The following is a 22,306-nucleotide window of genomic DNA, read 5'->3' as shown; positions in this document are numbered from 1 at the left end:
ATGGCCGCTTCACATAGTCTGTTACTCTGCTTACAAAAGGTTCAGGGGGTTCTTGCAATGAGCCCAAGCACCAGAGGAAGATGCTTGTTATCTTGGAGACGGTGAAATTCATCAAACGTATGAATAAAATGCATTTTTTTCCCCCTTCTTGTTCTTGAACGTAAACGGAATGATGATCAATAATAATTGCGATCATTTCTACGTCGATTTAGTTTATTGTCTGCACAGGTTTTACATGTGGGTGTTATTTTATAAACTATTTGACGACTACATTTGCCTTGTCTGTCACTGGCTACTTTTCATCCATCTGTGACCTTTCTGAAAAAAAGGACATTTGTCCTCGTATTCTTGTTACTGTCTTCCTCAACCGTTGCTTTTGTATTTATAAACCTGTTTAAAACTGATAAGCTGGCAGAAGAATTAGCATTTTGCTTTTATGTCTGGAAATGCTACGAGGCAAGATTAGCAGCTGCTCTGCTATTGGTGCGATGAGGGCGCAGAAAGGGATTCTGGGAGTTCCTCGCTCTGATCGACGTGTCTTGCGTCGTAATGTGGCTCGATGGCTATATCAGGATTCAGATTCCTGGCCATTATATATTTGAGCCTATTTTTGGCACCAGCCCTGCTACATACTATCAGATGTCATTGATAATCTAAATGCATTTTTTTTTTTAAAAAGGTAATTTATTCATTTCCTTAATTGTAGAAGCAATTTAACTTGAACAGTGAGTTCACATTGTATCTTATATTAATGGTACAAAAGTATTTTGCTTCCCTTCTGTCAGTTAGCTTAAATAAGACAATGCAGGTTCTCTTTCTTTTTTTTTTCTTTTTAAATCACCAGTGCTGCTTCCGAATCTTGTTTTCTGTGAGCACATCGGGTAAAAACCACGTTTGACCTAGATGAGACATTTTTATGTAATCTTTTCATCTCTGTTTTGGCTGCAGGTCATTCTGGCGACACGATTTGCAGTTTGTTTTCTCTCAAAGGTGAGCAGACACTATGTGAGAAGTGGGGATTTAAAGTAGTGAGAAGAAGGTGTGATGTTTGCCCATCCTCACAATTATATGATGCGTCTATAGAGCTCACTTTTACATCAAAATACCCGCTGCTCTACTTTTTTTCTAGTGATCAGGGCTGGAAAATTCTGGAAAATAATTTAATTGCGATACACTAATTTCACAATACGATTCAATATGTATATTCGGATCACGATCCACTAAATGCAGTTTACGATACAAGTTGATGCGTTGTATTCCGCTCATGATTGGCAACACATCATTTCGTAACTATTTTAGGGGACACTGCATTTTAGTGACATCTTGGGATTGTTGTCCATCCATCCATCCATCCATCCATCCATCCATCCATCCATCCATCCATCCATCCATCCATCCATCCATCCATCCATCCATCCATCCATCCATCCATCCATCCATCCATCCATCCATCCATCCATCCATCCATCCATCCATCCATCCATCCATCCATCCATCCATCCATCCATCCATCCATCCATCCATCCATCCATCCATCCATCCATCCATCCATCCATCCATCCATCCATCCATCCATCCATCCATCCATCCATCCATCCATCCATCCATCCATCCATCCATCCATCCATCCATCCATCCATCCATCCATCCATCCATCCATCCATCCATCCATCCATCCATCCATCCATCCATCCATCCATCCATCCATCCATCCATCCATCCATCCATCCATCCATCCATCCATCCATCCATCCATCCATCCATCCATCCATCCATCCATCCATCCATCCATCCATCCATCCATCCATCCATCCATCCATCCATCCATCCATCCATCCATCCATCCATCCATCCATCCATCCATCCATCCATCCATCCATCCATCCATCCATCCATCCATCCATCCATCCATCCATCCATCCATCCATCCATCCATCCATCCATCCATCCATCCATCCATCCATCCATCCATCCATCCATCCATCCATCCATCCATCCATCCATCCATCCATCCATCCATCCATCCATCCATCCATCCATCCATCCATCCATCCATCCATCCATCCATCCATCCATCCATCCATCCATCCATCCATCCATCCATCCATCCATCCATCCATCCATCCATCCATCCATCCATCCATCCATCCATCCATCCATCCATCCATCCATCCATCCATCCATCCATCCATCCATCCATCCATCCATCCATCCATCCATCCATCCATCCATCCATCCATCCATCCATCCATCCATCCATCCATCCATCCATCCATCCATCCATCCATCCATCCATCCATCCATCCATCCATCCATCCATCCATCCATCCATCCATCCATCCATCCATCCATCCATCCATCCATCCATCCATCCATCCATCCATCCATCCATCCATCCATCCATCCATCCATCCATCCATCCATCCATCCATCCATCCATCCATCCATCCATCCATCCATCCATCCATCCATCCATCCATCCATCCATCCATCCATCCATCCATCCATCCATCCATCCATCCATCCATCCATCCATCCATCCCTCCCTCTGATATATTTTGCTTTCAAAATAAGTGAAAGTGGTTACGACTTCGTCAAGAGTCGGGCATTATCTGTAAATCCAAGTAATGTAGTCGGGCAATAATAAAAATGTGTCTCACAATATATAGCAACTTAGCATATAATTGCCACTATATCGTAATTGATACATCCCATCATTCATCTTTTTACTGTCATCTTCCTTTATGCAAAATAATACCAGAATTTTTTAGCATCACTGTTGTGCTTTTCAAATAGGACATTTGAATTTGTATTATTAAATTTGGTGTCATCAAAAAATCAAGTTGAATCATTAACTCTGCTGTCACATTGATTTGCTGTGATGTAATTCAAATGAGTGACCAATTATATTCACTGAGCATCCATATCACTTCATTATTATTATCCCTTATCAGTTTTATACTTCAATCATTGCACATTCTGTACTGAACTGCCGGTCAGTAGGTTAAAGTGAGCATCATAAAAGCTTTATTGAGTCCTTTGTGGATGACTACAAATGAAAGTTGTTACCCAGTGTTTCAACATAACATATTAAGGGGTCTCAAACACAAACGTCTCAAGGTTGTGCCGGTAGTCAAAGGACGGGACATCACTGGTAAATCTGCCACTCCCTCAGGCATACTGGAGTTTGTAAAGTAAAGTACAAATTGCTGGATTTTCATTTGAGCTTCCTCCCTATAATCCCTGTGCTGGCTCACATCTCTGCAGATATCCAGCATGCGATATTGGCAGCTTTACTGTCTAGGCCTGCGACTTTCACTGCAGCACCTCCGCCAAGAACTACTACCGTCTTCTATAAATAGACGATTAACTCGGAGCGTTGCAGGAACATAAGAGGGTGGAGCTGATATGTAAACAGAACCCCCCCCCCCCTAAATGGATTGTCTTAATCCCAGCCTGCAGTTGTTTTGTACAAGTTTTAGAAGAACCGTTAACTGGTTGGAATTATATTGGGATTAACCCGGGTTTGCAACACGGTCAGGTAGGCTTTCCTTCGATACGGTTTCTTTACTTTCTTACTTGTACTTTATACCTTCTTATTGTCCCATCGATCACCTTTTAAAAGTGGGTGAGTTTTCCCCCCTGAACATCAGGGCCAGTGGAGGTTAACAGGTTTAAGGATTTGGATAGTTGCATCTCCACCAGTCGGATGCTAATCTGGTGATTAAATCAAAGTGTTCTTGGATTAGCCAGTCTACTGGACCGAAGTTGCAGCACAGGCACACATTATTTACTTTTATTGTTAACTTGTATTTATTTTCTTGTTGCAACCACATGAGTTAACAATGAGCCTTTCATTTCAACTACTTGATAGGAAAAAGATGCACATGATGGTAAAAGGTCATCTGATATTACACCATAATTGCCAAGATACAGCGTGTGTCTCTGTTATTTATGGAAAGAGACATTTCTTGGAACTTGTAACATAAAGGAAATGCATTGGAGAACCAGACAATTGTTGAAATTCCTGTACATTTATTATGTTGGCAGCACTAAGTTTAAAAATTGTTGCAATATTTGCAAAAAACAATCACTATTTATTGAGTCCAAGAAGACAACATAAACACTGCTACAAATCTCGGGCAATATAATCAAACACGGTTTATTGAAAAAGGCAACAGTAACTAAAACCAATGCAATTTTACCACAGTCACAATTTTTACCAGTTACTGCAACATCCCTATCCATAAGGAGGGAATGAGAACCCTGGTAGGCTTAAAGGCAACGATAGGTTGGACTATAGAAATGGAAAGCAGGTCCTATCGGGGGTATGTGAAAACTTTTGACTGAAATATCAATATTGGTTGTGTCCAAGAAGTAGAGGTAGGGAGTCTTAACATGGAATCGGTTTAAGGTTGACATTGATAATGGGCTGGTGACCAACGCCGCATTAACAACAAAATGCAATATTTTTACATTTTTATTTTTCTCAGGAAAATTTCATGTGGAATCCCTGGTCTTTGTCTTTGAGGTACAAATCTAAAAAACGTTGTCTTTTTTTCGTATTAACTGTTCTTGGCTTTAAATGTTTGTACTTTTACAAGTCTCAGGATGATTGTCGCAGACATTATTCCTGCTCACCAGAAAGAAATCCTGATTTGATTTAAATTTCAGCTCTCCAAGATTACATAAAATGATTGTTGGACCAGATCCGGTCCTAAACCTGGAGTCCTTTAGTGCAAAATATTCCTTAATCTCTTGTTTTCATTGTCATCACAGATTTGTCTGAGTTGGTTGTGGTACATACACATCTTTTATCTTATTTGATTTTAAGTTGTTGATATTTGGGATTTTTAGCCATGTTTGGATGCCCTCACAAAATTAAGGACAGATACACTCGGGGATAGATTTAAAAGACCCAATGGACATTTTCCAGATCAAATATGTTTTTAATCCCGGCTGAAGAGTTTCAATCCGACATCTGTCGCTTTCTCCCCTCCTCCCCCTCCACCCCAGTACACTAATCAACTTTCTTTTTTGTCCAGCCGACTGTGATCTGTGCAGACGCCGGATTACTCTGCTCCTGCTTCCAAAAGCCCTTGAGAGCCTTTGTGTGAATGAGACTCAGTCAGGCTGAGATGATGAGGCGTAATCACGGTGTGTGACCACAACATGAGGCACAAGGGTGGGAAGCTCTTGTGTGTTTGTGTGGATAATGTGTCTCCTAATCCTGATGCATGAGAGTCTGCAGGTGTGTGGATGCAAGAATTCTGACTTTCATCATTTATCATCCGAGACCAGCGATTCTGATTCTTCCACCTCTCCAAACTTAATGAGCTCTAAGGTAGACCATGATGACTTTCAAGAAGGTCTAGTCTGGCTAAGATTTGAATTTCCTTCCCTCTTGTCTACCGTCATGTGGACAAATGATACAGGCAGTCTTGATAACCAGAAACCATGTTTATCAATTAATCAGTAATGCATTGATTCTTGTGTGCATCATATGAATAATCCACAGAAAAGAACATGGAATGAAATAAAAATACAGAAATAATGCAATATTCTTTGTCACAATACTTTACAGATATTCAAGCACTTTCTCTGGCTTCCAGAAATGTACAGTTTATGCAGCGACAGAGGTCGTTCACCTTGACCCAGACAACACAAGGGATAATTAAACTATTATGGGCCATTTTTCTTTTTGTCATTATATTTGTCCAAATGGATATTAATTTTAGTTGTAACAGACCTTGAAACTAACATTACATTGAAGAAAACGAGCAGCCAAAATAACATTATTTTCATTTCTGTATGTATAAAAGAGCTCTGGAAGAACAATGTTCGGGGGTTAAACAGGCAACGCTGTGACATTTGTTTATGAAGCTTAGACGTTCACGTTATTTACAGCAGAACATCAATATAAATGTTGCGGCGGGTTAATTGGTTTAACTGAGTAAATGGCAGCCACTTGTATTTGCACAACTTATTCGTATGTGTGACCTTACTTGATGAATATTTGATTTTGAACGGTCAAAGATTTCATTGTACACTCTCTGTTACAACTGAACTGCTGTGGATGATTCATAAATGAGTTTGTGAATTATTAATTGTGCTCATGTCTCGGGCAAGACAAAGATTGAGGGGAAATGCTAGCATGACTCAGGGTTTTTTGCATTGCTTTGGGATTGGTACCGACTGTATATTGAGCCATACATATGGTTCAGAAAACAAAAACACGATACAACCCGTCTGGAATAATGTATACAAAATAATAACAAGGGATCTTATATCCCAACATCTTGCATGCTTCACCATGTTTTTTGGAGATTCTAAAGGATTTGTCAAAAAAGACCTTTAATATTGGGTGAAAATCTGTAGCAAAGAATGTCTTTACTTTGTTTTTGAGTTTGTGAAAACCTACTACAGCTGAAGGCATTGTTGAAACCATATAGATAATGGAATAACTCACTTATAAATATATATTAAAACAACATTGGATAGAGACTAGGGAAAATGGCTTCCTTATACCCAGTAATAAATATGGATGTGTATATATATATATTCGGTGTGTGTCTGGTTCTGTTTGATTTTATTATTATTTTGAATGTTCAAATATTTATAATGTAGTTGCAAATATATACAATTCTGAAAGAATGTTTGTCAATAGGGTTCATGCTCTATACATTTTTATGTGATATTCTGATGTACGTGTGCAAAATGTAATAAAATTAAAATGGGGAAAAAAAAGCTCAGAGGAAAAAGAAAATCTTTGGTACTGAGCACATGTAGGATGAAATGACATGACGTCAGATAATTAATATGATTTCATTGTGAATTGTGAAGTTAAGTCGGCTAAAGTAAAATATACTAATTAGACTATATTTTGCTTTCAACAGTAAATTAATTAATGTTCAAGCACAGAAGTATCAGTGCGTTGTTTTTTCAAAGCTATTTTAACACTAGATTGAATTTAAAGTGCTGGTGAAGGTAATGCGGTTTTTGGATCATTAATTGGTTCAATAAATATCTAATATGGTTTTGGGTGATTTAAATGGTAATATACGTTATATTCAAACTTGCATAACCTCAGACTTCTATTAACATGACAGTTATGCAGAGAAGGCAGCTCACTAATCAGTGCATTCTTAACACGAGACAGATTCTTAAAATATTTAACGCGTCATAAGTCTCTGTAAAGTATCGTCACACAATCATATTCTTATCCAATATCTAAGAATATATAACAATAGCTTCTCTTTTTCTGCTAGAGATTAAAGCTGCTTGTTGTCCTTGACAGAACTTTGTCTTTTTAACAAATTACACATTCGTTTGACATTATTTGCAAAAGGGATTATAATAATTGGGATCACAGTAAACAAATGTCAGGACCAGCAGTGTAAAATCACCAGAGTCGGATGAACTCAAGTATGTATTCTTTATCCGTCTCTTCCGTTTAATGTATAAAGGTCAGCGGCCACACATCTACCAGACATTTTGTTGAAGTTGAGTAGTTTTTCAACAGTATTTCATCCGATATCTGCTTGAAAATCAGTGAAACGGCTATGATTTGATAATGTCTTCAAAGATCAAAGTTTAGATCAAGCTAAGACCAGGACTTGGAACTGAAAACCAGCATATTGTGAATTATTACAATATAACCAAGGGTTGGGAGATCTTTTTTTTTTTTTAAAGGCTGTTTTAAAACTTCATGCTCCTGTCTTATCCTTAAGTTCTGCCCATGAAATATACATGTTACTGTTTTACAAGAGTATCCACACTGCCCATGAACGTTATCTCTGAATGAGAAATTTAACTTGTGGAACCAGAATGACGTTTCAGATGAATTCCTAATATGGAAGCTGTGAAAACAATTAACATCCTAATACAGAATATAAATAACTGATTATCTTTTTCCACACACACTTGCAATTACCAGGAGATGATGTCAGGTTTGATAACAGTCGAGTGAGAGACACTAAGTGCTAATAAAAGATGGTTAAGCACTTCCAGATGAAGAGGAGAAGGACAAATCGTGCGTTAGCCTTTGTCATAATGACTAAATTAGGGATTGAGAGCAGAGCTGTAATGGTGTCCCTGCAGTGGTGGACCCAGCAAAGGATTCTCTGCTGGCCCCAACATACTCGGGGAAAGCAAATGTATATTGTGTGTTACGCATATTATATCCATGTTATTATGGTGTTTGGCGTGTCAAATATCAAATGTATTGGGAGGATTTATCCAATCATGTTTCAGCAGGCCTGTGATGTCATCAATCACTCGGTAGGCCTGCAGAATCAAGATGGCTGGCGTTCCTGCCCTTTAAGCGAATAGAGACTGATGCGCAAACCAGTCGGCTCTCTTTAATGAGTAGATTGGCTAGCGGGCTTTACGCAAAGTGACATGCACGTGTCCTTTGTTTGGATAAGCAACACTTGGAGTTAATGGACTTGTTCCTGTTGTGTCCTGAGGTTGGATAAGCACTGTGTTGGTGGCACAAAATATTTAAAAATATGACCCATGGCTGAAGAGGAACTGATATATTTGGATACAGATGTAAAAAAAAAAACGACTTATTCGTGGAGCCGAGCCGATTAAGATTTTTAATGGACTAAATTGTTTAAGCTTACATATACCTTTGGTGGACTTATTTTAATCTTTGTTGACAAATCCTCTTAATTTTTCTTGAGATTTGGTAGACTTATCCTAGATCTTAGTTTCCTTCTCTTAATACTTAATCTGATAATATTGATTGATATTTCCTCCCTATATTAAGTGTTGCCTAAACAGTTTTTATTAAGGTTGATATGTTGTGTATGTGTGATCGGTACGATTCTCCTGTCGTTGCGCGTCATAGTTTTATATAAATAATGGTGGAATCTTTATGTATGGGGGAATCGTTGTTATTCTGCTGTTTCTCGTAACACAGCCCTGCTGAAGTGTTGTCTTAACAGGCGGCTCCTCTCACTCCGAAGACCATCTATACGAGTTAAAGTTTGACTGCCTCGTGATTTCTTTAACTTCTCTTGGACTTTTTGTTGTTGTGAATCCAGTCTCTTGCATTTCCTGGCTGTAAACAGAAGTGCTTGTTAGTATTTCACACTTGTTTGCTCTTGCCACGCTGCAGAATGATGGAAAGGACAAATAGAAGATGAGTAATGAGTTAAAGTGCTTTGCTAATGTCACCAAATGGATTCCCTGGCTTGCCGGGTGAACTTCAATCACTTCTGCGTTAATTAACTCTGCAGCAACTGTGTTCCATCAGCTCAACAAGAACTGTCACTTTTGGGAAACACTTAATTTTCATATGCATATATTAAAGTCGACACCTCATTATTTGTCTGCCTATGTTTTAATGATGATGAAATTGCAACATTTCAAGTGGTTGAGGGTTGCTGGTGCTGCCGTGTGATGAACGTATTGAAAGCATCCATTCATCTAATGGTGTTTCGACTTTCATTCGTTTCTTGCAAGAATAATGACAATAAATGTTGAATCTTGATCACACATTCAGATGAATGATTTAAGTGCACACAAAACCGTTTGATAAATGTAGGTGTGGCGTGAAAGTGTGATACTAATGGAGTCTGGGGAACTAGTTTCAACATTTAAATGCACTGAATGTGATATTTACTGAGCTGGAGGTTGTTCTGAACGAATCCACTGAATTCCTTACAGTGCGATAATGGGAAAGAAACCTAAAAATGTCTGCCCTCCTGAGGATAGAGAACTTTGTGTGATCCTTGATTATTGTTTAAGAATATCAGGTGAAAATGGTTGCCAAGTTGATTTGATTTATATATGATTTGAAGGCATATACTTCTTTGAAGCATTCATAATGTTACAAGGAAACTGACTCACATTTTTAAACCTTGAAAATGCAAAGACTCCAGACTGGATATTATTTCAAGTGGAAACTGTGGCTCATTGATTTGTATTTTAAAAAGCAACAGCACATAATCTCTTAAATGACGGGTGGTACTGACGCTGGAGAGTGACGTTTGGAATCTGTGTGGATTAAACCTAAATTCTACTCTGGTAGGATAAGATAAGAAAAATCCAAACAATGTTGCTTCTAAAGCTGTTAACCCTGAGACTTAAATACATTTACAGAACTTGTTGTTCTTGTAGGATTGTTTTTGGGCGAACTGAGAATGTTTGTGCTTCTGCAAAAAAGGAAAGTCACCTGTGACTGCAAACAAAAACTTGCTTGTGAAGAAAACATGCAAACAAACAAAAGAGCAGGTTTGATTAGTCTTTCATACATCTTGTCCAATTCCAAGAAAAAACTTTGTAGTTTCCTGACTTTGATTCTGGTGTAGTAGACTGTGCTTGAACACACACGAAAACATTTCTTTTTTGGTCATAGTTATTATTTGGAACAGATAAATTATAACACTGCATTAAATTAATGAGGGAACGAGTCAGTTGAGGAAGTATACACACACTCCAAATGTAAGCAACAACTACATTTGAAAATATAATTTTATGTCTAAAACCTCAAATGTGTTTTAATATTTAAATAATTGTGGAGAAAGCCATCATGAATACTCTTTCAGCGTTTTGGAGTGATGTGGCGAGGTGTTGGGATTTGCTTTGAAGAGACGGATAATGACACGTTGGAGTGGTTTTGCTGAAATATGACAGTTTGTTCGTGTCAAGTGAGTTACAGCTAGCCTTTTCAATCCACTCTACTAATTTTCTAAAAAAGAACTGTTTGAAGGGATGAAAACGATGTGTACTAAGGCTTTCTCTAGACAGAAAAATAGTATATGAAGATGAATATGTGCTACTCTTTTTGTTCTAGGTGAAAGTCTGACACATGCATTAGTCATTGCTTAATGATTAAAAATATGTATCCGTCTGTGTTTTCAGCATGAAAAAACAGGTGCTGCCTGCTAGAGTGAGGATTGATGGTGAATGTCAATGTTTAAATCCACTCCATCTATTCCATTTGCAGCAAGATAAACATAGTTCCGCATAAAAAATTGCCAAATTGGAATCATGAATTACTTTTTCTAGGCTTATATATAAATACTTTTGTAATGATGCATCCTTTCATGGCTCATGTTCTCTCTAAATCTGGTTGTTAAATCTGGGATTAAAGTGCAATTGTCCTCAGATGGCTGCACTCACTTTGCATATCTGTCTTCCTCCGTCTGCAGAATGAAACGATCTGGCTGACTACAACACTTTGATATTTGCATCATCAACAGTCTGCCACTGCTTTAGGCACAGACATGAAATGGGGAAGTGCCTTCAAATGTTACACAATTTCATGGAATGACCTCACACAAGAAGACCGAATTCATGACCTATTTTTGTGTTTCCATTTCTGGAAATGATGTCTCTCTGGTCCGATGTGTTTTCCTTTGAGAACGGAAGCCTTTCAAATATCTCTCCAGGATGCTTCAGTGATCGTCATTTGGATCCTTTTAAATGGTCACACACAACAGCTACATGATCGAAACAACATTGAAGTAATTATTACTTTTAATATTTGTCTTCACAGGAAAAGGACAGTTTTATGTGTGTGAAAACAAAGTTATCTCAGGACACTTTCCAGTTAAAGAAGGATTAGATTTGAGAAAAGAAAAAATGGATTCCAGCGAATCAACAATGAGTGAATTGCAGTCGCAAAGAAAAAAAAAACCCTTCAGAAGGCAGAAACCTTAAGCAGAACCTGACTCGGTGTCGACGGCCTGCTGCTATGACTGGCTGGGAGAGAATTTAAGGATCATAACATCCTAGAAGGCTGACATGTTTGGATTAGATCTGTGATGTGTGTCGGCTCAGCGACATCCAAAGGAAGAAAATGCCTGATTTCTGAAATGTTACGAAGGTGAAAGTAAGACGTCCTTGAGATTTGTGTCATGTGTGAGTTAAATTATTCTGATCAAAGTAAGATTCTTAACAGAGGTGAAGTAGGAGCACGTCCATTATGAAAGGTTTTATCATTAGATGGGGAATTTCAAAGATGTTTTAGACTAACTATGAGTACCTTTTCGTTTTATCTGGGTTCCGTAAAATGACGTTTTGGGTCATCCAGGACTTGAAATCTGTAATACAGGATTGTATTTGTGTTACCTGATTACTTTCATATGGCTTTATTCATCACACGTACAATTGAATATCATCAGCATAACGATAAAAGTTTTTAGAGTGATTTTGATCGAGTTGCTTAAAAGAAGCATATAGTAAATAGGATTGGGCCAAGAACAGAACCCAGCATTTTACCCAAATATTGGCCATCTTTAAGAAAATGGATCAACTCTGGCCTAACTGACTCTCAATGTTTGCAGGTTTGCTGATGATGCGCCACAAATGCTAGTCTTTGGCCGGGTCACGTCACATTGATGCTTGTGGTGGACAACCCTAAATCCTCCTGTGGCACACCAAACTACCATGGCCATGAGCAGCGACGCCTCGCAAGAGCCTCTGGAGCCTCCTGGCGAACAGATGAGTGGTCTCGAAGACGCCATGTCTGGCTTGACCACTAGAGACACCAGTGGTCCCGCAGCCAACGGGATGAAGAATGGAGGAGGGCAGCAGGCCGGGGCGCAACCCAAACGCATCCATCCTGTCCGGCCTAACCTGTCCGGGAGGAAGTTGTCGTTGCAGGAAAGGGGCACCTGTGTGTCGTCATGCACGGGGGGGAACTGTTCACAGACCTCACCTCGGATGGTTCGCAGACCCACTGTGGAGTCGAAACGTGTGTCCATATCTGACTCGCAGGTAAACCCCTTTTTCTTGATTTCAGCTGATCAAATTAAATGTCGGTTTAATTGATATTTGTGAAGTGCGTACTGTAACAGACCCTCAGTTTGTTGTCTGTGGTTTTTATAGTCCTGAGGAATATTCAAAGTTATTAATAATTAATCGGAGCTCTTTTTGGCTTTCATCTGAAAAGCCTTGAATTTTGGGGGTAGAACTGGCTGTCGGATGGTGAGAGTAATGAGAGAACTGCAACGCTTACGAGACTTAAAGATTGATCTTAATTGATCACAGCTTGTGTGTCCAACAAACCCAGTAACATAACAGGAAATCCATGAAGGAAAAACCCTTCAGTTAGGGATCTTGGCTTAATACAAACTGCAGAAGTATTCCAGTAGTAAATGCAAAACTGCAGATTTAATATGCCACAAACACATTTGGAAGAATGAGCTCGCTGTGGAATACAAACGACTCACGATTATACCAACTGTTTCCACCTCAGACCGATCACTAGAAAAGATTTTCGGGAAGTGGAACAGTTGCAGATATGGCTAAGACCCGAGAGATTTGCAGCATGTCCTCTTTCACTCGAAAATGAAAAGACAATCCTCAATGAACCATGAAGGAAATGCTAAACTTCCACTCTAAAGTTTGATGGAACAATAAAGTTGGAAAGTGCAGCATTTCTAAAAGAACATTAGCCTTGTGCTGACAGCTTCTGATTTTAATTCCAGCTGACGTGGTTGTTTGCGGTCTGTGCCGACTGCCAGGGTACACCGGAGGCTCCTTGAGCTCCTGATAAAGTCAGGCCTTTTTATGTATATAGTCATGGAAAAAATGATTTCTGCCTCTTGTTTTATTCACTAGCAATCCTTGAAATTATTTTCTTTATTTCTATATTCACACCTTTTCTTTTTCTTTTTCTGTATGATTTAACTAGTTGTTTGCATGTATGGTTTGAAGGGAATTTGGAAGAATATAAGTAAGTCATTATTATTTCTAAATATAACAAAATCCAGGAATACCACCTTTAAATAGATATTTAAAACCAGCGTACTGTTTTTTTTATAGATATATATTTATTATAAATACTATTAATATAATAACTATTAAAATTCTTGATAAATCTATGATCTACCAATCAATCTATTAAATGATTGTCATTTAACATCCACACAGTGAAAAGTGTCTCTGACTCAGTTTTATTCCTTAAATATGTCTCGCAGTCCATTTGAAGACTCTCTGATTTGTGCTGACCTTTCAAATGACGCAGATCCGTTTCCTTCCGCACTAATATTTATCAGGTGTGTCGTGTACATTAAAAATAGTTGAGCATGTGATCCGTTGCTGCACAGAAGCAGACGCAGAGAGATGGACAAGGACTGTAAATATTTGGAAGGAGTCCTTGTGATTGTGGGTAAAAGCTCTCCGTGTGTGCAGGCGGGCGGTGATGCATTTGGCCGTCTTTTATCCATCCGCTCTGACAGAGTATTAACTGCAGCGCTGTGTTCTCTGAGCGAGTGCCAGGAAACTGCACCCAACTCTGGTCCTTTGCACAATCCCTCCTACAGCTCTTCTCTTTGACTTCCCCTCGTTTGACTTCCCCTTTTATCCGCCGTTGCCCTATTTTCTTCTTTTTCTTTGGTCATTTTGTGCAAGAGATGTTGGTGAAGATTCCTGCCCACTGTGTTCTCCTCATACCCACAGTGGCACAGGAGCAGATCAAAAGGCATAGGCGTTGTATTATGCAATCTTCCGTATGAATAGATTTTAAAAAAGAAAAAAGACTTGGTGATGAGTAAAGGACATTTGTGAACGGTGAGAATGTGCAACGCTTTTAGTCTCTTCTGGTGTGGCTGTGTACTCTTGCCACATCAGGCTGTTAATCCTCTTGTATCTGACATTTGATTTATGCTGATCTTTGTATTTGTGCCTCTTTCTCCATCCATTTCCGCGACTGACTTAACAATGTGGCGCTGGTTGCTATGGAACTGCTAATCAGCCATCGAGGCAGTGGCTGTGTAATGGACAAGCAGACAGTAAACATGAACTCCAGACAGTGACATGACTTTTTTTTTACCCAACTGCCACCTGACACTGAAAGCACTGCTTGTTTCTATTTCCTGGTTGATGATGGAAGTGCTGTGACAGCCGTGATGATGTTGTTATTGATGCTTCTCGACGCTCTTGTGTGTTTCTCCTGCAGGACTGTATCCAGTTAAATCAGTACAAGCTGAAGAGTGAGATTGGAAAGGTGAGGTATATGTTAACATTACTTGTTTTGTATTACATTAACTGTGGTGGTTTCTTTTTAACGACCATTGAATATGAAATGCAACAAACTCGATCACAAAAGGCGCCAATATATGTCAGGAGTTATGGTCGCAAGAGTTTAAAATAGTGTTACTCTTGTTGGAATTGTCAATAATGTTACTTGTCTAAAATAACTAATACATCAACATTTAAATTAATCTACTTGGATTCAAACCTTAAGTTTAATGCATAGATAAAAAGTTTTTAAGATATTTGGTTTTACAAAGTTTCATGGATCAATTTTTGACATTGCTCTTTATTGAGAATTGTCTATTAGCCTTAAAGGTCATAATGTAAAACAACTACTCCCTTTACTTTGAAATGTTGAACTCTCCTCTTCCCTCATTATTATGATGCTCCGGTAATTACTTTATAAAAATCTTGGCAAATGAGAGGTTACGAGAGTCAATTATGACATAATAATGGCTTCACTCTTCCAGTCAGCTGTAATGACATCCAGCTTTGTTTATACAATAATTCCCTTGGAGGTAGAGACTTCTGGGATTGATGATGCGCTGTGACAAACCTTCATTATTGACCAATCACAGCAGAGTGGCCGTGGTTATGGTAAACAAGATTTCAGCTCCAGAAAAACAATGCATTTTTAGTGGATGGGGATTAAGCACATACATGTTTAAATGAAAAGAGTTTTGTACAAACAGACACTTACTGATGAGTACAATGGAGGTCCAAGAACGATTTAAGAGACACTCAAATCAATATTATTTGCCCTTGACTTAAATAACCTCTTTTTTCATTTCTTCACAAAGCAATACATCTGCTGTATTATCTGCTAATGACCTTTAACCTCAAGTATTTCATAACAGTATATAGTGCAGTGACAAGTATATACTGAGTCGAAATAGCCTCTTTTGTGTGTCAAACGCGGACAAAGAAAATGAATAGACAGCACCGCACCACATGGTACATCCAGAGCCAGAGCGTGTGTGGGAAGCTGAAGAAGACAAATGTGTTGGAATAAAAGTGCTGCTTTTAAAACATTGTTTGCTCTGCCATCTGTTATCGACATAACTATTTGTTTTCCTGTTACCGATGCATCGTCTGTGTCATGTGATTCGCAGGGCTCCTACGGTGTGGTCAAACTTGCCTACAATGAGGACGAGGACAAGCACTATGTGAGTCCGTATGTACCTGAAACGCAAGCTGAAAATATCTACAGAAATTATTATAAAATGTGATTTATTGTTCCAGTGTTTACTTTGATGGGAGTTTTAAAGGATGAATGTCGTTCATCCTGCTCTCTCATCTGATCCTCGCTGCCATTATTCTTTTAAATTTCATCCAGCCCCTCGACCTCCACTGTCTAGACAGAATCACCGCTGTATTGATTTTTTTTTTTGTGTGTGTGTGTGTGATTTGGGGGTCCCTATTTTCAATCTTTTCACCGGCCTCTTTACTTCATTGACACATTTGGATTCAAAGGGAGAGTACAAGTACTTTTGAATGATTATTTAAGAATATGAAAAAACATAATCAATGCATACATCACCATTTGTATATGTGTCGAGGAAAAGAAGGCGCACTACGTTGTTCCATGAATCCCAACTATGTCCAATAACTACCACCATGTTTAGATGACCAATGAGAGAAAAAAAGAAATGCTTACAATCACGCCACAGTAGTAGGTGGCAGCAAAAATAAAAGCGGACAGAGATTAAGCACCTTTTGCAGGGTTTTTCTTTTCTTTGTTTTATGTTTTAAAGTGCAAAGTAACATGTTTACATATTTCAATGGTGTAGCCATGACGCCAATTGCACTCAAATGAAAGATATACACTCACTGGCCACTTTATTAGGCACACCTGTCCAACTGCTTGTTAACACAAATTTCAAATCAATCCACATGCCAGCAACTCAATGCATTTAGGCATGTAGACATCCTCAAGGCGATCTGCTGCTGTTCAAACAGAGCATCAAAATGGGGAAGAAAGGTGATTTGAGTGACTTTTAACGTGGAATAGTTGTTGGAGTATTTCCGAAACTGCTGATCTACTGGGATTTTCACGCGCAACCATCTCTAGGGTTTACAGAGAATGGTCCGAAAAAGAAAAAAAAATATCCAGTCAGTCTGCTTTAGGTGAAAATGCCTTGTTGATGCCAGAGGTGAGAGGAGAATGGCCAAACCGGTTCCAGCTGATAGAAAGGCAACAGTAACTCAAATAACCACTCGATACAACCGAGGTATGCGGAAGATTATCTCTGAACAACACGTCTAACCTTGAGGCAGATGGGCTACAGCAGCAGCAGACCACCCCTGGTGCCACTCCTGTCAGCTAAGAACATAAAACTGTGGCTACAATTCGACAGGCTCAATTAAATTGGAAAATAGAAGATTGCAAAAATGTTACCTCTCTGATGAGTCTCAGTTTCTATTACTTTTATTTCACAACAATTCTCCGCAATGACATACAGGCTACGATATAATTACCCCCCTCCACCTCCCCCAAAAAAAAATGTTATACTGAATTAAATCGCAAAATTGGTAAACAACAAAAATGGTTCAGCCCTTATTTATCATGAACTTCTGATTACAGAGAACCTAAAACCTCATTTTATAATAAAAAGGAATAATAAAATAATTGATATCACATAAAATTGCAGTAGCGTTATTTATTGTTATTCAACATATCAACTTCACCCGAGTGTCCTCCAAACTACAACATTTATTTCTCTACCTTTAACACCTTCAACTGGCAAGATGATCCATTAAAATGTGAACAAACCTCATCATCAGTCCCTTTGAACAGAAATGACACAGAGGACACTGAACTGAAGGCAAGATTGAGCTTGTGCTTCCAGAGAATGAGCCATTTCCACAGCGCGTAGATGGAAATTATTTCTTGAATAGCAGTAATCAAAGGATAACATCTCACATAGGTGTGAAGAAAACGGGCCCCTTTGTTGGCTCAGATCGTCCCCCCTTTGGTTGGCTTATTTGATCCTCCAAGGCCTTCAATGTTTACCAGATCAGAGATCTTTTGTAAAGTGGTTGAGGTTCTGCTTCCTTTAGTTGTGTAATATTAATGAAGGAATTCTTTTTTTTATATAAGAATATTTTATTTACAAAGTCATCATAAAAGACACATATACATTGATTATTATCTGTTCATGAAAATCTAATCTGATTTTTGGAAGATTATTTAATTAAAGATGGAGTTTTATGTGTTTTTTTAACGGAAAGACTGAAAAATTGGGGAATTTATCAAAGCAGAAGCATGAGATTATTAATGTAGCCATTTTATTGTGGTTATTTTTATGCACTCCAGCACGAGTGAGAATTGCATCTGGCAAGCATTTGTGTTGTGGTTGGTAATTTGTTTATTTTCACACTTGATCGCTTGAGTGCAAATGTGCATCATCATCATCATAACAAGTGTTGCGTTCGAGTGTTGCTTTCAAGCGTATAAACCAGGGTCTCTTCATTTCCACATATGTTAGCGGTGCTTTCACGTGTTGGCCGAGTGCCATGTTCACACTTTGATTGGCACTTACAACAAGGCAAGTGTAATTTGCTTTATTTTCAAGCTTCCCAGATGTCACCAGGCATTAGAACAAATATGTGGAAGCTGAATTTATAAATAATGATTTAATTCATGTATTGGAGTATTGCATGGCATGTATGACGGATTCATGAATTGGCGTCAGACATGAAATCATGTGACAAATCTGGATCTGAACACCAACTATTGAAAGCCACAAGTGTCATTCCGCTGTGGCTTATAAGGATTTTTTTGGTGGTTCTTGCTGATTGAAAAGTCTAAAACATTGATTGATGGTCGAAGGTGTTTTTACGACGTTCACTGAGTGAAAAGTGGGTCTTCAGGGAGGATCTTGTTTGTTGTGTAAACTGCTTCTATCACCTCAGGGAGTAACACTTTTCGTCTGGTGGTTGCCATGACGGACATTGGGATGCATTCAAGACATATCAAAGATAAATATTTACCCTTCAGAATGGGACCAAAATAATGTATTTTTTAACAGTTTGTAAAATATAATTTATTGTAGTTATCCGCACATTTCAACAAGCGGAAATATGTTTTAAAATGAAAAACCATTAGTTAAGTATTTTTTTACTCATCCTGAGAAATGTAAAATATTTTATCTTGTTTTAGCATTTAAAAACTATATCATTACTAGTCATATTCTGATGAGCTTAATAGTAACAGTAATAATAATACATTTTATATAAAAGGGCTTTTAAAAAGGTCACTTCACAGATACAAACAATGAAATGAAACAATACTTTACAAGTAACTATTACTCACTTAATTACTTACAATAGAATAAAGCAGGAGCTGGAGCATAAAACAACACTGTTAAAAAAGGTGGTAATACTGGATGAAAGGGTTAAGAGGGCTATGCAATGCGGAACAGGTGGGTTTTGAGTTGTGATTTGAAGAGCAGGAGAGAGTCATGGTTGCGGAGGTAGTATTGGCTCCTGCAACATGCACAGTAAGCAAAGGAGGAAGTTCTTGAATTTGCATTGCTCATCTGTTCATCATCACGCTTCCTAAAAATGTTAGAAAATAAAATGGTCTTTTTGTTTACTAGACAGATCGATAAATTCTGAGAAATTAGTTATTTACCACAAACAAGTAAAATGACCTGAACACTAAATACTGTAAGAACCTGAAAAAATAACATGAATATAAAACAAAAAATGTTTTATATTGCGCAATAATATAGAGATTGTATTATCAGTAAAACAAAGTGTTATGCTGTATTAAAGGATGTTCAGGGTGCGACTGCTCTAAACACTGATTTAATTATTCACTGTTTAAGTCCTGCTGGTCACAAGCAATGCAAGAAAATCATAACTAACCTTTAAATGCTCTCATTTTTTTTAGGCCATGAAAGTTTTCTCCAAGAAGAAACTAATGAAGCAGTGTGGCTTTCCACGTAAGTCTCGCTCACTAAACTTTGTTCTTGTCAATCATCATCTTTATAAAGTTTATTTTACAAAGAAACTGAAGCGACATCTTGTTTTTATTTACAAAATGTCATGACTGCACACGGAACATCGCTACAGTCATGATTAGGCATGAAGTGAAAACTTGACATTTAAAACCAAGAAGACTAATGGTCAATTTAAATATGTTAAGAAATCATAAAGGAAAACGCGATTAGGACATTTGAACCCTAATATATAAATAACATATTTAGATGAATCTACAGGTAGAGTAAAATTGAAAAAAATATAATGTAATACAAGAATAAAAACAACATATTGTATGAAATTGAAAGACTTTCTGTACTTAAAAAGTTTTCTTTACATGTTTTCTTAATTAAAAAACATTGTTAATGTCAGAATGTGTTTACAGTATAAATTGGCACAACTGGGGGTTTTCAAAGTGAATACTAATGCTAATAATAATTGACTTGCGATTTCCATTTCCAGGTCGTCCACCACCCAGAGGACCCAGAGCAGCCCAAGGAGAGCAGCCTAAAATCTTGGGACCCTTGGAAAGAGTCTACCAAGAGATTGCAATCCTAAAAAAGTTGGACCACGTCAACATCGTCAAACTAGTGGAGGTAAGAAACTTTTAATATCTACCTGTGGTACTTGTGAAAACGCCCTTGTCTGTGAAAGTCAGAGAGGAGTGAGAGGATACATCAATGGCTCTGCAGGAACTTCAAAACAAGTCTTCCTCCCACTTAACAGCTTCTTCTGTTTCCAACAACTGAGGCTGTCAGTTATGAAACAGAAAAAAATGGACGAAGCAGGCTTCCTCGGAGGCGTTTGTACATGTAAGGCGAGAGTCCGTTTTAAGACGCCTGCTTCTCCCTTGAGATATAATCAGAGTTGTTATGCAGCCTTGGCCAGATGGCGGGAGCGAGTGCAGGAGTTATGGAGGGCTAAACACCCAGAGCCAGTCAGGAGGAAAACTGCCTGGCTCCATCAAGTGTGCACTTTGCCAGGAATGTCATTTAGAATTAGAAGCAGATCACTGTCGCTCCAGTGTACCTCTGACACCGTTGCTTTCCTGACAGCCTCATGTGAGGCTTCTTCTTCTGGTCACAAGCGACGACGAAGACGATTTAGTCAGGAGACTTATTCCTATGAGACTCTGCTTGTCCGTCTAATCATCGGATGAGTCGCCTTTCCCGTCATCCGCCAAAGAGTCTGTAGAGATCACAGCTGCACGAAACACAATCCGGATATTTGCCACTCAAGGCTGCAGAGTCTTCAGATCACGATGAGCTTCTGATGGTGTTTAAAGTGCAAATCTTCTGCTTCATTAGTGAACAGACTCTCACTAATGACATCTTATAGAGCTATATTCAAATTTGTTTTATGTCAATTTTGTCAAGTGTCTCTTTAATAGATCTTGGACCTCAATTGTACTCATCAGTATGTGTCTGTTTGTACAAATTTATCTTTTAATTGAAGCATTTATATTAGAAAATTTACCAATATAATACTCTTGTTTGCTTTTAATGATAATAAACTTTGGCCAATCACAGAAGGTACAGCACAATAGTATCCAATCAAAAGCAACATAAGGCGGGTCTTTGAGTCTCTAACTAATCATTAAACACAGACCAGGGTCACAAAGCGCATAACAACATTTTACTACAACAGTGCTGACATTGTACTGCGATCAAGATAATAATCGTTCAGGTTTCGCTATTCATGCACTTATCACTTTAATCTAGAGTGTCAACGCCACGGGAAATTCCCCAAACATCACTTAGAAGTAGGAAAAAAACTTCCGGCTTTCAAATTAAGAGCAGCATGTCAGCTACACTCCGCCTGCCTTACAATCCTTCATTATCAGGGTCATACTCTGTACTGTGTAAAATGCATATTTGTTATTCATTAATTTATTCATAATTTCTATTTCATTCATCAAATTATTTTTTATTACAAGTTTTAAATTGAACACGTCACATGAACACGCATAGGATTTAATGTTAGTTTAAAATCTCAAAATATCCTGTAACATTTATATATACATTTTTAACAACTGATAGATAGATGGATACCACAGCATAAAACAAGACACTGGCCACCACAGACTGATAGAACATGCAGAAGAGTTTCCTGCAGATTTTAAATGGTCAGAGCCTGAAGTGTAGATGGTGAAGAGGAGAGGGGCCAGTACTGTCCCCTGAGGTGCTCATGTACTGCACACCCAAGTGTCAGACGTGATGTCCTTCAGAATGATGTACTGTGGTCGATTAGTGAGGTAGTCCATGATCCAGGAGACCTTGTTGCACAATAGCTGAACTATCAAAAATGTAAAGTGGTTTCAGCCTTT

The 22,306-nt window shown here is 38.4% G+C and overlaps 1 protein-coding gene across 1 annotated transcript in view; it reads left to right on the top strand.

The window, feature by feature from the left end:
- camkk1a (calcium/calmodulin-dependent protein kinase kinase 1, alpha a) overlaps positions 1-22,306 on the top strand; it is a 43,379-nt gene that overhangs the window by 5,282 nt on the left and 15,791 nt on the right. Inside the window, exons 2-6 of the mRNA XM_087807727.1 lie at positions 12,300-12,732; positions 14,918-14,965; positions 16,107-16,160; positions 19,892-19,943; positions 20,443-20,576. Coding sequence (XP_087663853.1) covers positions 12,403-12,732; positions 14,918-14,965; positions 16,107-16,160; positions 19,892-19,943; positions 20,443-20,576 — 618 coding nt within the window. The 5' untranslated portion in view covers positions 12,300-12,402. The remainder of the gene's footprint in view (positions 1-12,299; positions 12,733-14,917; positions 14,966-16,106; positions 16,161-19,891; positions 19,944-20,442; positions 20,577-22,306) is intronic.

The sequence above is a fragment of the Callionymus lyra genome, chromosome 14, assembly GCF_982586985.1.
Source record: "Callionymus lyra chromosome 14, fCalLyr1.hap1.1, whole genome shotgun sequence".
In the NCBI taxonomy this organism is placed as follows: Eukaryota; Metazoa; Chordata; class Actinopteri; order Syngnathiformes; family Callionymidae; genus Callionymus; species Callionymus lyra.
The sequence above is the reverse complement of the archived record's forward strand: the minus strand, read 5'-3'. Positions and strand labels throughout refer to the sequence as shown.